At 40.5% G+C, this 15,262-nt stretch overlaps 1 protein-coding gene across 1 annotated transcript in view; it reads left to right on the top strand.

The window, feature by feature from the left end:
* The window catches only part of LOC107564497 (microtubule-actin cross-linking factor 1-like), a 178,675-nt gene that overhangs the window by 110,122 nt on the left and 53,291 nt on the right, over positions 1-15,262 (top strand). The window contains exons 33-43 of the mRNA XM_016249593.1: positions 1,802-1,937; positions 3,647-11,359; positions 11,450-11,605; positions 11,707-11,922; positions 12,021-12,170; positions 12,284-12,556; positions 13,736-13,885; positions 13,997-14,230; positions 14,318-14,488; positions 14,590-14,931; positions 15,019-15,210. Of these exons, the coding sequence (XP_016105079.1) occupies positions 1,802-1,937; positions 3,647-11,359; positions 11,450-11,605; positions 11,707-11,922; positions 12,021-12,170; positions 12,284-12,556; positions 13,736-13,885; positions 13,997-14,230; positions 14,318-14,488; positions 14,590-14,931; positions 15,019-15,210 (9,733 nt within the window). The remainder of the gene's footprint in view (positions 1-1,801; positions 1,938-3,646; positions 11,360-11,449; positions 11,606-11,706; positions 11,923-12,020; positions 12,171-12,283; positions 12,557-13,735; positions 13,886-13,996; positions 14,231-14,317; positions 14,489-14,589; positions 14,932-15,018; positions 15,211-15,262) is intronic.

Below are 15,262 nucleotides of genomic sequence, written 5' to 3'. Positions count from 1 at the left end.
AATGGAAAGCTTATTTATTCAGCTTTCAGATGATATATACATCTTTTGTTGACCCTTATGACTGGTTTTGTGGTCCAGGGTCACATATTTGTTTTATTCAAAAACATTTCTCTTAAACACAAAAACAAGTCAGGATTTTGCTACCTCAAAAGAAATGGATTGCTTTTCCACTATCTCTGACATTCACAAAAATTGCATTTTGCCCCCTAGTGGCAGTTGCACAGAACTTTCAAAATGGTTGTGCAAAAGCAGTTACCTTCTGCTTATTCACCAAGCTTAAATGAGTGAATAATAAAAGTATGAATATGTCCACACAAACAAATGACTGCATAGTATGTTTTCTAGGGCAAAAAATTGTTTTGGACATGATCACATTCTCCCATTTTACAGAAATAGTGTTTAAAGGGGTCATGAACTGCCTTTTTTATTATTTTGTACTGTTCTCTGAGGTCCCCTTATAATGTTAGAAAGATTTGTACATCAAACAACATCATTTAGAAGTAATAGGCTATTTTTGACCCCTCTCATCAGAAGGCTCTGTTTGAATACACGCGTCAGATTGTAGACTCGAGTCGGAAGTAAACCCCCACTGCTATGATTGGCTAACCGTTGTGTATGTTTGACATGGATGCTGCTGTGATTTAGGTCAAAAATGCATAAATACTCTGTTTAACAGACAAAGCAAAAGTGAGCAAGTAATAAAAACAGTTACTCTCACTGCGACATGACTGTCGGATCCAATATAGTCAGCACAGCATTGTCTTAGTTTCAATCTCTGAAAAACCTGCGTTGAATTGTGCCTTGTTTTTTCTAAACGAATCCGTAGTAAAATGAAGTGAACAAAACCAAGTTCTTACTCATGCAGTCTTGATCTTCAAATAAAGTTCATCCAAAGTTCATTTCTGATTGTTAGGATCAGATGGAAGGCAATGCAAAGACTGCTTTTCCACAACTTGGCACTGCACAGTGTCTTGTTGTCTTTGGAGCCATCTTTATCGCTTGGTTTCTGCATAGACCTGCATTCCCTCTCTCATTATTTACCTACTACATGCATGAATCGGTGGGCGGGGCTAAACAGGCAGTGATGTAGAAGCAGGTGTTGATCTTCTTCTGCGGAGGCGGGATTTAGCCACACTATTACGTCATAAAGTGGCACATTCCACAACCTGTCTTTTTGGCAGATTGGCTTCAATATATGCTGTTTTTAGACTAACAAGAAAGTTTTGAGTTCTGAAACTTACAAGATGTTTTTATAGTACAATGACTTCCTATATGTCAAAAGATCAATGAATCATGACTCCTTTAAAGAATAACATAGTGTTTAAAGAATACTTCAAAATTATTGGTAGGCCTAATTCCAACCTCATGCTCATAGTTTTAATTGGAATACCTCACAACTGATTGGTGCGTTCAGTTGCAAAAGTTCAGTTTAAATATACCCAAAGCTCAAATCAGATCTGAAAACTCTGCAGATGCATATCATCAAAATTCCACGTAGCTCTGAAAATGAATAACTTCCAGTCTGTTGTTTGTTAGAGACAGTGGAAAGGCGACTTTACTGTTAACTTTTTGATTGCTTTTCATACTCTGTATGTCACGCTGTTGCAGAAATGGCATTCAGAGCTGGAGGAGCAGAATCACATATTCAAGAGTCTGAGTTTAGAGGTCCAGCAGGCTTGGGTTGTTCTGTATACAATAGTTTAAGAACAACTGCACTATATCCATATAAATGTCAAATATGTATGCACTTACTCAAACACAAACGCATACATTGTTATTAATGAAGCACATTTATCTTTAGGCTGTCTCCTGAAGAGCGCGCACAGGTGGTCTCCCAGCTGGATGAGCTGACGGCCACCTACACTCAACTGTGTGACAGTTCTGCCACACACTTGCAACAACTGGAGGAGCAGCTGGCCAAAGAGGAGAAGCGCAAGGTAGAGTTAGAGGGGCAAGAGAAAGTCCACAGTGACAGCAGTGTTCAACTTTGCCAAATGAGCTTCAACAGCAAAAAGCTTGTCTTGAAATGCTTCTGAATTATATTGCTTTGAATAGTGGTCTTCGTTATGGTCAAGTATTGTCAGTGTGCTAGAGATATGCTACAGCAGTGTGTATGTGTGAGCTAGAGCGAGTGAATCATTTTTGTGTGTTTTTATGTTGCCTGTCACGTGTGGTTTAACATTCATCACCACATTCATACATCTCACAGACATTGTCTTATTTAACAGTTATAAAAAATTAATTGCATGGTGTGAAATCTAAATCATTCCTATTTTCTACAACATGCCTGATATCATGTCATCAACATCATCCTTATTGTCATTATTAATCGAGCACTTCTGCTTAAACGCAACTCATCAGCTCATTAGAGTAGAATAGTGTGACTTTTTGGCATCAGAAACTGCTTCTTTTAGCCACTTTAGTGTCCATTGAAGCCACATGCACATTGTAGTTTAGCTCATTTCATTTAAATAAGGTACATATAAACATGTAAATGTAAAGGCATAATTGTCATTACATTCATATTGTTTTGTTTCCACATGCAGTCACAAACATTGTGTAGAACTGCACCCATACATACATCAGCCATTATGTAGTGGTTACTGTGTGAAGAATGATATGTTTGTGTTTGAATGGCTAGAAGCTAAAGATATAAACAAGGTAGATTCATCAGAAAGCAGTCGTCAAAATATTTTTCCTAGGGATTGGTATAGACTGAGCACAAAAAGCCAGCTATGCAAACCTCCACCTCACTCTTTGAGCATGATGTGTCCAGATCACAGCTATGTTTGTTTGTTTGTGTGTTTGTATGTGTGATATTGTCTGTTTTCAGTCCATGTCTTTAATACTGTAATTCTTTGTGAAATTTAATTAGCATTTTGCTTCAAAATCACTAACAACTGCAGGGAGAAAATGTAAGACATCATCTCAGAATTGGGTGTAAGAAAAAAGTCGGAATGCAGGACTATCCTTAGTTGACTAGTAATAAAAAAAATGCATATATGCCAACCAAGATCTTCACACATTCATAGGTAAGTCTAAAAACAAATATTTAGAAAAACTCTACTCTGAAATTTAGTAGTAGAAGTATGAAAATGTAGATAGTCAGTCCCGGGCAGCATATCAGGCAGCTGGAGTGTGGCATGCAGATCGCTAACATCCGGCTTCTCACCCTATCGCGCCTCAAACCGCCGAACCCTCGGCCTGTCAGTGTGTGTGCGTCTAAGGACCACCTCACACGGTAAGTAGTGCTTGCTTTCTCTTACCGTTGCTTTCTTTCTGACCTAGCAATATGTTCTCAAGGTCCGTTTTCTCTTTTCTTTGGCCTCTTAGTAGTTTAAATGTTCAGTTTGTGCATTTTTGCATATTTTTTTGCACAATGCAGTGCTGTGCTGCCAAATGTTTTTTGCATGTTCAAAATGTAATATTTTTAAAGAAGATGATACTTGGTATTTTTGTAAATTTTTGAATGAATAAATGCATGAATGTTAGTATTGAGATGATTGCTTCTTATGCTGATTTAAGTTACTTCAGCTATGGTGGTGGGCATTTTTATCTTTCCCTCCCAGTTAAACTGTGAATAAAAATACACTGCAAATTCAAATAAGAAGCGTTTTTTAAATGTATGATTTTTTTCTTTCCATAGGGCCAAGAAATCATCGCTGGAGTAATTGACCTTGGCACCATGGAAACCTTTCCAGTTTTCCAGGCAGCACAGCGTGGCCTCATAGACCAAGACACCTGTCATGTACTGTTGGAGGCACAGGTCGTCATGGGTGGTCTATTCCAGCCTGACTCCCCTGATAAACTGTCATTAGATAAGAGTCTTTCCAGTGGTTTTATTGATAAACATACCTACCAATCACTGGAAGAGTTAGAGACTGCCCTTGGTCTTGTCAACACAGTAAAATTTGCAGAGGGTCAGGAATTACCTGTAGCCACTGCTGTGAAAGAAGGCATCATAAAGGAGCTGGTGGGGCTCCGTATACTTGAGCTGCAGATAAGCACTGGCAGCCTGAAGTCTGGTTCCAGTGGAGAAATGGTCAGCCTGGATCATGCAAGGGAGAAGGGATTGTTATCCCCTGATCTTTGTCAAAAGCTGCAATCCTGTCTTCACCGGCGAGAACTTATTGATCCAAATACAGCAGAAAAACTAAGTCTGGTTGACTTTCAACAGCGATGTGTTCTCAAACAGGAGAAGGGTCTGCGCTTATTTCCAGTTAAACAGAAGCCAGGAGGAACGGTCTGCTTATGCTCTGGCAGAAAGGTGGGAATATTCTGTGCTGTTCAAGAGGGGCTTATCGACCGGCATGTCACAGTTCGACTTCTGGAGGCTCAGTTGTTTGCTGGGGGTATCACAGACCCCCGCTCAGGACACAGATTGACTGTTAATGAGGCTGTCCGGCATGGCCTGATGGATCAGGACTTGGCCTGCACCCTCATGACACGACAGCTACAAACAGGAGGAATAATAGATCCAGTCAGTGGGGAGCGTCTAGAGTTGGATGAGGCCATAAAACGAGATCTTCTCTCTCCTCGCATAGCCTTGCGTGTACTGGAATCTCTCCAGTCCTTTATGGCAATAATGTGGCCAGAATCAGGCGAGCTGCTTCCTGTAAGTGAGGCACTTCAGCAGGGTGTTGTCAATAGAGAGTTTGCTGCAAAAGCCTTGAGAAAACGTCATTCTGTTGGTGCAGTATATCTGCCTGAGAGTGGACAGGTGGTCCCTCTCCATCAAGCTGAGAAGATACTTAAGCCACAGGCAGTGGAGATCCTAAAACACATCCAGGTTCCAGATGTCCTTCCCCATGTGCCTCCGTCAAGTTCCTCATATATGAAGCAATTGAGTTCTGGATCTGCCTATTCTTCATCACCCCCTGCCTCACATGCAGATATCAATTATGACTTTTCCATCACGGAGGAAGGCAGGTCAGAAGAGCAGATTCAAAACCACCTTTTCAGTCAAGTGATGGCACACAGCTACATTAATGCTCATTCAGGAGAACGCCTAGTCTTACTAGAACCAGAATTGGTAGAACTAATATGTAGAAATGTCAAAACCGCAAACCTTGCCAGACCAGTCCAACTCAAAATTTCTGACAGCGTTAGAGTTATGCTGGACAACAAAGATATGAGTGGGATTGAAGAGGAAAAAAATGACGAACTCAAAATTTCACAACATGAAATTGCCTGCAGGGACTCTTATATGGAAGAGACTGTAGAAATGGCAGGGGAAGGTCTTGCACCCTTGATGGTCACCAACAGAACCTTTAAAGAGCCTTTGCATAAAATAGTTTTGCAAGAGAAAGTTCTATCATCAGAAGAGTATGAACAACCCAAGATAAAAGGTAAAATTGCCTGCAAGATAACTGATATAGGAGAGGCAGTAGAAAGAACAGAAGATCTAGCACCATTGATGGAAACAAAGATCACAGAGCTTTCAAATGAAGAGATTCAACAAGAAAAGGTTTTGTCATCAAGAGACTATGTAGAACCCAAGATTAAAAGAGATGACACAGACAGCAGAAATACTGACATGGGTAGGACTATAGAAGGAGCGGGGGAAGAACTTGCATGCTTGACAGGCACTGACCGAACTTCTATAGAGCCTTCACATGCAGAGGTTTGGCAAGAGAAAGTTCTATCATCAAGAGAATGTGAAGAACCCAAGATTAAAAAAGATGAAATTGAGAGCAATAACACTAATGTGGGTGAAAGTATCGAACTGGCAGAAAAAGATGTTCCACACTTGGCAAGTAAAGAGAGACCCTTTATAGTGCCTTCACATAAAGAGAACTTGCAGGAGAAAGTTCTCTCACCAGGAAGACATGAAAAACCCAAGTTTTTAAAAGGTAAAATTGCCTGGACCAACACTGATATAGGTGAGACAGTTGAAAGAGCAGAGGAAAATCTTGCACCCTTGACAGGCACAGCTAGAGATGTTATAGTGCCTTTACATAAAGAGAACTTACAAGACAAAGTTTTATCATCAGGACAATATAAAGAACCCAAGATTAAAAAAGTTGAAACCTCCAGCAAGGAGACTAACGTATGTGAGACAAAAGAAAGACCAGGGGAAGATGTTGCAGCTTTAACAGGCTCAGAAATAACCTTTATAGAGCCTACACGTGAAGTTGTTTGGCAAGAGAAAGTTCTGTCATCAGGAGAATATGAAGAACCCATTATTATAAAAGGTAAAATTGCCTACAAGATCACTGGTATGGGTGAGATGATAGCAAGAGCAGAGGAAGATCTTGCACCCTTGACGGATGCAGGCAGAGCTTTTATGGAGCCATTAAATAAAGACAATTTACAAGAGAAAGTTCTTTCATCAGGACAACCCAAGATTAAAAAAGATGAAATGGTGAGCAAGAAGCCTAACATAGGTGAGACAATAGAAAGACCAGAGGAAGATGTTGCAGCTTTAACAGGCTCAGAAATAACCTTTATAGAGCCTACACATGAAGTTGTTTGGCAAGAGAAAGTTCTGTCATCAGGAGAATATGAAGAACCTATGATTATGAAAGGTAAAATTGCCTGGAAGAACACTGGTATGGGTGAGATGATAGCAAGAGCAGAGGAAGATCTTGCACCCTTAACAGGCACAGAAGGAACTTTTATGGAGCCTTCACATGCAGTTTGTCAAGAGAAAGTTCTGTCATCAGGAGAATGTGATGAATCTACCATTATAAAAGGTCAAATTGCCTGGAAGAATGCTGATGTGAGAGAGAAAATAGATAGAGAGGAAGAAGATCTTGCACCCTTGACAGGCAAAGAAGGAACTTTTATGGAGCCTCCACGTGAGGTTTGGCAAAATAAAATTTTGTCAGGAGAATGTGATGAATCTGAGATTAAAAAATATGAAACTGACAAGAAGGAAACTGAAATGGGTGAGACTAAAGTAAGAGCAGAGGAAGATCTTCCACTCTTGACAGTCTCAGAAAGAACCTTTATGGAACCTTCACAAGAAGAGTACCGGCAAAAGAATGTTCTGTCATCAGGACAATATGAAGAACCCAAGATAAGTCAAATTGCCAGCAAGAAGACTGATATGGGTGAAACTATAGAAAGAACAGAGGAGTATCTTGCACCATCAACAAGGAAAGGCCTAAACTTAACATTGCCTTTTCAAACAAGCTCAACCCTACCAAAGACTATATCAGATTACGGAACACCCGCTCAAAATCAAATTATAGATTCAACACTAAATGAATCTAAAAATAAGCAAACACTTGACCTGGAACAGGCAGATAATAGTGGGACAAAAAAGATAACAGAACAAAAAATGTTTGACATGGGTGAAAGCAGTGCACGTACTTCACATCTAGATACTGTAAATGTAGGACAATATGATCAGCTAAATATCAATCCAGATGAAGCCAAGACAGCAAAGCAGTCAGATGAACTGAAGAAAATCGTTGAACACAAGGAAAATAAAAGGATATTTGAACAACCTGGTAAAGATAAGAAATTATACCCTTCAGAAATTAAGACTTTGTCAGTGGAACTAAGTGATGATGATGTGAAGCTTGAGAGTATGGCTTTGGAACTGCAACAAAGGGGTCTTGTAACTGTAGGTGGCCAAAAAGTTATTCTGGATGAAGCTGTGGCACATGGTTTGCTTCCAGGGCACACTGCTATGAAGCTTATGGAAAAAGCTGGTCTCTTTGGTGGTTTTCTGGATATTAATGCCTGTAAGTCACTTAGTGTTGAGGATGTGATGCAAGAAGGCCTGTTGGATGAGGACTTGATGGCCTGTGTGCTTCATTCAGAAAAGATTTTAGCCGGTGTGATTGATGTGGAACATGGTCGGCACTGCTCAATAAAGGATGCTGCTGAGGCAGGCCTGTTGGACTCCGATACGGCTGCTCGTCTCCTTGAAGCCCAGGTTGTGTCAGGGGGAATAGTTGACCTACGAAGAGACAAGAAGTTATCAGTTACCCTTGCAGCCAACCTTGGGCTGATTGAAGATGGTAGAAAGGAAAAGCTTCTTGCACTGGAAAAGTCATGCCGGGGAAAATGTTCAGATCAAAATGCAGTGCAAACCAAGTTGGTGCTACAGTTACAAATGAAAGGAGTGGTGGACCCAAAAACCAAAAAGGCTGTCCCACTGGAACAAGCCCTTCAAACTGGGTTAATTGGACAGGATGAGGCTCAAACGATTTTATGCCAGCAGGTTGCAGAAGGGGGCATTGTGCATCCTGGCTGTGGTGTTCGCCTTGCTGTTGTGGATGCTCTACAACTGGGTCTCATAGATCACACAGTTGCTCCAAAGTTGATGGAACTTGAAAAGGCATTCAAAGGCCAAGAACCAAGTAGTTTGGATCAAAACACTTCACTTCTTCAGGCCTCTACAGGTTCTATTTATGATGATGCATCAAAAAGCAGGATTACTCTGAGTGAGGCTGTTTCTAAAGGCCTCCTAGGTGAAGAAACAGCAAATAAAGCTATGGACTCATCCAACGTGAAAAGTGGATTGTTGGATCCTCATAAAGCTTGTATTGTGTCCTACTCTGAGCTGATAAACCAGGGTAAAATTGACATTGAGACACGACAGAGATTCCTTGAAGTGAGACCTTTCAGGGGAGTTCCGCATAAACAAACTGATGAAATGATGACCTTACCACAGGCAATTAAGGCAGGCCAAATAGATCCCATACCAGCAGTGAGAATATTGCAGAGTCAAGCAGATACAGGGGGTATCATTAACATTTACAGTGGAGAGCATTTGCCTCTTCCGGAGGCTATAAATAAATGCTTAGTTGATAAAGACATGGCTAAATGTATTGCTACAAATCAACTTTCGAAAGGGGGGTTGCTCAATCCAGCCAGTGGACAGAAGGTCTCCCGCATTACTGAGGCGATTGAATATGGGCTTATTTCTACTGAAATGGCTGCAGAACTTCAACACAGCATGGGCCTCGTAGATGAAGATGAGAAGAAAAGTTCTAAAATATCAGCCGCCTCAACGAAAGGAACTTCTAGTTATTTTGTTCCTGAGATGATATCTGAATGTGTCAGTCCTAATAAAATGTCACTTGAGAAAGGTCTATTGAGTATACCATCACCGCCATCATCATATCTTACAGAGACTGAAATAAAAGATGCAGATCTTTGGAAAAAAGAGGAGCTTGAATCTTTTGACATCCGTCCTGATTTAGAAAGTAGGGAACAATTGGTTGATACCGTGATGCAGGACAGCAATGATACATCATTGGAGGTTCTGACAGAATTTACCTTGAAAGCAGAAAAAAGACTTCAGGTCATTAAAGAGATGAAGCCCACAGAAAGCGAACATATCAAATCACAGCCAATCCAAAGCCCTGAGCAACCTGAAGAGATGTCTGATTTCAAATGGCAAAAGGTGAAAGTTAAGAACTCAACAGCTTTACTTGACCACATCACAGAGATGGAAATCCAGAGTCAGACAGTCAGTGTATCTGCAGTTACTACTTCCATTTTATCAGAAAGCAGTGATAACCGCAAAGAACAAGTCCCATCTACCGAGCAAACAATAGGAGGGACAGAGATCCAAAGGCAGACAGTAAGTGAACCGGCAATCTCTGAAGTCAGTTTCTCAGATGCCGATGATGGCTTTCAAAACAAGGAACAACCCCCATCTATAGAGCAAATAGAGGGGCATAGTTTCAAGTTAGAAGCAGATCAGTCAGTGTCCAAACCAGAGAAAATCAAGGACAGCCAAGAGACTGGATTGGATCCTTATGCTTCTACAACCACAAGGCCAGTTAAGGTATCAGGAAAGAAGAAAGGCAGAGGAAAAAATGGCAAGCAAGCTAAAATGGAAAGTGATGTAAAGCTACAAGTTTCAGAAAACTCAGCCGGAATTTCACCCAAAGAAAAAGCAGAGGTTGATGGACAAGATGGCTTTACCACTAATCAAAAGCGTATTATGAAAGAAAACAAAGAAAAGGTGGTTGAAGTACAGCAATCAGAGACAACCCATGGAACTGGTAGCACTGCACCTTTGACAGGGAGTGATGAGACTGCACAAGGCAAAGATTTGGAAATAGGGGTGGATAGACCTGCTAATGAAACTAAGACCCCCAAATGTGAGTCTGATCATGAAACCGATGAAAAACAAAAAGAGAAGAAACAGAGCAGTGTCACGACTTGCATGGCAAAAACAGACCAGAGTCAGGAAGCTGTTGTGGTCTCTAAGGACCTTGGCACTGAGGCATCAGAAAAGAAGAGAAAGAAGAAAAGCAAAAGTAAAAAAGTTAAGCAAGTGTGTATTGTTGAAACAGAAGGTGTAGAGAAAAGAGATGATGAGACTGAGAAAGAGCAAAAGACGGTGATCCATGAGGTCCAACCTCAAAGCAATCAATCAGATGAGAAAGAAAGTATGAAGCAACTTGAGAAAGCCAATCAGGCAATGGCACAGAAGGAAATACTTTTGATGAAAGCTAAGGAAAGCATTCTTAGGAAGGTGTTTGAGCGAGGAGTGAGTGAAAAACAAGCTGCTGAAGAATTAGAAGCGATGCGTCAAGTAGCTAGTAATGAAGAATACCGCATTACCACCCAAGAGGAAACTATTGTAGAGAAGACAAGCACTAAGCCTCCTCAAAGTAAGAAAGATGACAAACTACACCAGACGGGGCAAAAAATTAATGAAAGGGTTGAAAGATCAGTTCCAAACATAGCAGAGAATCCTCTACCTGGGTCTGATATTGATCCATGTTCCTCAGCTAAAACACAGCTTCAAAAACCAGAAGAAGATCAGCATGACAAGCATACAAACACGGGATTAAGTGGAGATGACATGAATCAGAATATTCCATCTATGAAAACATCTGATGACATTGTGGACATAAACCAAAAAGAACTGGTTCTAATCCAGAATTTAGAAGGGGAAACCAAAGAAAGAACAGCAGAAGAACAAAGCATTGAGCCGTTATATACAGATGAAAAGTTGATAGACCCTATGATTGAAGTGACCTTGCCATCAAGCACTGCAGTGACTGACAGCCATGAAATTGCTAAATCTATACCCCTCAAATGTGTCTTCGACATCCCAGTAATGAAGGACTCCAAAGCACTTCTATCAAGTGAAGTGTGTACTCCTTTACATAATGCAAAAACAGCAGTGAAAGAGGCAAGCAGTGAAGTTCATCAAGAAAGAATCGAGGAGCCCCCTTTCAGTGATTATGAAGCCACAGATGAACCTTCTATCCAAAAATTTAAAGTTTCTGGTCTACCCCTTATGGAGGTGATCTCAGAGTCTGATACCAAACAGAAAGAAGAAGTGGAAGAATATGCAGTGGCTTTAATGGAAAGGCAGTCTGGAGAAATTCAAATGAATATTGAACAAATAAGCAAAGACGCTACAAGAGCTAGCAAGGTAAACAGTAGTTCTGAAGAGCTTTCTTGAGGTTTTTGTATATTGTTTACTGCAGATCGATTCTTTTTAATCTTTTCCTTTTCTTTTCAGTCCTCACTGGCTCGCCAAGAGTGCTTAGAACATGACCAACAGATTGTGGCCTTGCTTTCTATGGTGAGACACATTGAGGTCCGCCTAAAGCAGCAGCAGCAACAGTCCGTTGGTCGAAGTCTCTCCACACTTGATGACATAATCAAACAGATAGAGGTAAAATATTTGTATTACAGCAAATGTATGATTTGTAGCAAATGTAACAGGTTCTTTAAGCTTACACATGCTGTTTTTTTTTCATTTAATTCTCTTTTCAGATGCTTTTTTTGGAAATTAGTGACCTGGAACCAGAAGTGCACAAGGAGACTGAAGCAGCCACACAGCTGCTGGAGTCTTACCCTCAGGATGTTCCACCTCAGCTGCTTATAGCCCTGGAAAAAGATGAGCGAAGCTTAGCTCGGGCTTACAGTGCAGCCAGGGACCTTGCCCAGAATACTTTGCAGGGGTTACGAGAACAACGTGATGCACAAAACGTAATAAAAATTCCTATGATATTTAGTTTAGAGAGTTTGTTTTTCATGACAGAAAAGTTTCTTTTAAATCTCTTTGTGTGACTTATATGTTTTTATAGGAAGCTGTAAGCAGTCAGCTGAAATCTTTACAAGAGCAAGTTGACAAACTTCTTAGCTGGCTTAAGGATACTGAGACGCAAATGCAGGAAGAAACCGAGGTAGATGGACAAACGGTGGCCGAGATCACTCGTAAGCAACAGTTGTGTGAGGTAAGACATCAATAGTGATGATATCCTATCTAGCTTTTACAGGACACATATTTACATTTGTAGTTACAGTGATGGCATCTTTTTCACAGTCATTCTTTTTTTTCCCCTTACAGATGTTGCAGAACTCCCTCGCTGCCCGATCCAATGAAGTCAGCAATGTGGTGTTCAGTATTCAAGTGTTTATCTCTGAGCATGCTCAGGACCTGTTGCCTGATCAGAGCAGGCATCTCCTTGGACAGCTGGAGCAGCTACAGAGGGTCTTTCACCAGGCTGTTGGTCTCAATCATGCCAGGGCAGAGGCACTATCAGCCCAGCAGGCGAGAGAGAATGAACAAATGAGAAAAGAACAGAAAGAAAAAGAGAAACAAACTACAAGGGATAGAGAGGTTTGCAAACAGATGAATAAATGCTTGTGCTGCCAAATTAAAAACAAGAATATTAAATTTTGCTTTCAACAGACTCACAATCATTCAACTGAGATAAAGGAAAACTTTTAATGCATTAAGAACAGAACATTTGTGGTAACAGTTAACCACACTACTGATGCATGCATGAATACTTATTAGCATGAATGCTGCATTTAAAAAATGAAAATAATGTTCACATGCATGTAACAGTATGATCTACTTATTCGGTTAGTTTTACAGCACTATAATAATGCTGATCTGTTGTTTCAGTAATGCTTCTGCAGGACTCAACAATAACGACTTCTGTCTGCTGGCCAAGTCAAGCCTTAGTTTAGATTTTAGTTGTCTTACACTAAAGTCTAATGCCTAAAACATAATTTTTTTTATACATTTTTATATAATGTTTATTTATAAATATAATTTATAATATAATTAATACAATTTTACAGCTATAATGTATTGAAAATGTGCTGCTATGCTGTACAGAAAGTACATATGTTTTATGTTATATTTTGGAATGTATATAATTCTCAACTGATGCTTTCAACACTGTCACAAGTCACAGTTTTGACAAACACTCATGTATGTTATCCAGCTAGATAACATTACCTTAAATCAATAGAATTCCTTATTGTTGTGCTCTGTTATACAGCCACCTGCATTTCAAACTTGAGTGTGCTAGCTGCGTTAATGAACATAACATGTATATTAACCTGTCTGCCTTGCTCTTACAGATTGCCACAGAAGACACATTTGGAAAGCACTAAAGATTTAAATGTAGCCTCACTTTATAGCTTGCTTGTTTTTTAACCTTTCTTTTTAGTAAAAGAAGAAAATATCTAGATGAGTTCTGTTATTTGTCCTAAGGTCGTTGTATGTTATGTTTCTGCTTCACTGGCCTGTTTTTTTTTTTTTTTTTTTTTTTTTTTTTTGGTTCTTTGTGTGATGAATTTGGACACATCATGCTCAACCAGTGTACGTTGTTTACTTTGTGTGAAATCTGGCGTTTGTGGCCAAATTCTGGCCAAAGTGTGAGAGTTTGGTGGGGTAAAAAGAATAATATGATGAATACATAGAAGTTTAAGAGAATTATGGTTATAATTGATCACATGTAAATCTTTATCACTGTTTTTACCTCCTTTCTTACCGTGGGTGTAGGTTGTGCAGCAGCAGAAGTCAGAATGCTCTCAAAAACTGGAGAATCTCACTATGTGGTTGGCTGGTGCTGCCAGCCTCCTGGCCAGTCAGAGAGTTGGAACTGAGTCCGATGATGTGAACGAGTTACAGCAGAAGCAAAGAGAGCTTAAGGTGCGATAAAGAGACACATCTGACATTTACTTAATGCAGCTTTATTATACAATGTCTTACATAAGACTTTTAATGTTTGGTTAATTGTTTGTTTTTACCCCATAACTATAGGAGGTGGAGAAGGACCTTCAGACCAAAAGTGACTTGTTGACTGAGACTATACGCTCAGTGGAGGAGTTCCTGTCCGATCGGGGTGATAGTTTGAGTCCTGAAGAGAGGGTCAAACTACAGGGGACTCTTTCACAAATGAAAGAGCAGCACAGCTCACTTACAAACTCAGTCCGCTCTTCACTAGCTAAAGTAGACACTGCCATTGTCACAACAGTGCAGCAGAACACACAAAAAGTAAGCAGTTCACATTTTGTTCTCTTTAATTTGTCAGCATTTGTTATTCATTGTTTTAATCATTATCGTATTTTCCTTCTGCCCAAGGCTAAAGCAGAAGAGCAGATGCAGGAGACACAGGAAAAAATAGACACACTTCTCAGAGAATTGTCATCACTGGATGACTCAAAGAGGAGGTCACTTGGCAACACTGTCACTGACACACCATCATTTGGACCACCAGAGAATGCTCTGAATTCTCACAGTGACGTGCTTCAGGTCAGATTCTTAAGTAGATGTTGATCATTATCAGTTTTACCAATATGGCAACTCAATTCAGTGCTGCCTTTTGACATTTTGCATTTTGTTGATTCCACCAGACTGAGCTGCAACAGTTACAAGCTCAACAGGCTCACCTTCAGCAGGTGGCCCAGTCTGTCCGCTCTCTCCTGGAACAACCTGACTCCAGTGTGCCACCAGAGGAGAAACAACGCTTACGGGCAAAACTAGACCAACTACAGAGTCAGCATCAGGAGCGCCTTCAGAACTGTCAGGACAGGCTCAGGCGGACAGATGCCCTCAGAGATGAGTTTGCCAAGTTTGTGCAGGAGCATGGGAACCTGGGTACATGGTTGGATCAGAGTGAACAAGAACTACGTACACTCGGGGAAGGGGAAACTGATGCAAAGGGTCTAAAAGACAGGATAGAGGAGCATAAAAAGGTATCAAAATATGGTGATGTCTAACATAATACATTTACTTTGTGGAGAAAGTAAAATACTTAGAATGTGTTTCTCTGTATTATACAGCTTGCAGAAGATGTCATCTGTCACAAAGCTGATCTACGCTTTGTGACAATCTCTGGTCAGAAGGTTCTGGATTCTGTCCAGGGGGCCTTGGAGAAGGTGGGCAGTACGGATCCAGCTCTGGAGGAAACCAGACACCTAGTGAGTGGCAAGCTCCAAGATGCCACACAGCGCTACAGTTCATTACACAGCAAGGTGGGAACAAAACAGCTTTGTATTCTTTCAGTCAACAATGGGCTGAAGACAT

The sequence above is a fragment of the Sinocyclocheilus grahami genome, unplaced genomic scaffold (genome assembly GCF_001515645.1).
Source record: "Sinocyclocheilus grahami isolate Dianchi unplaced genomic scaffold, SAMN03320097.WGS_v1.1 scaffold940.1, whole genome shotgun sequence".
Classification (NCBI taxonomy): Eukaryota; Metazoa; Chordata; class Actinopteri; order Cypriniformes; family Cyprinidae; genus Sinocyclocheilus; species Sinocyclocheilus grahami.
The sequence above is the reverse complement of the archived record's forward strand: the minus strand, read 5'-3'. Positions and strand labels throughout refer to the sequence as shown.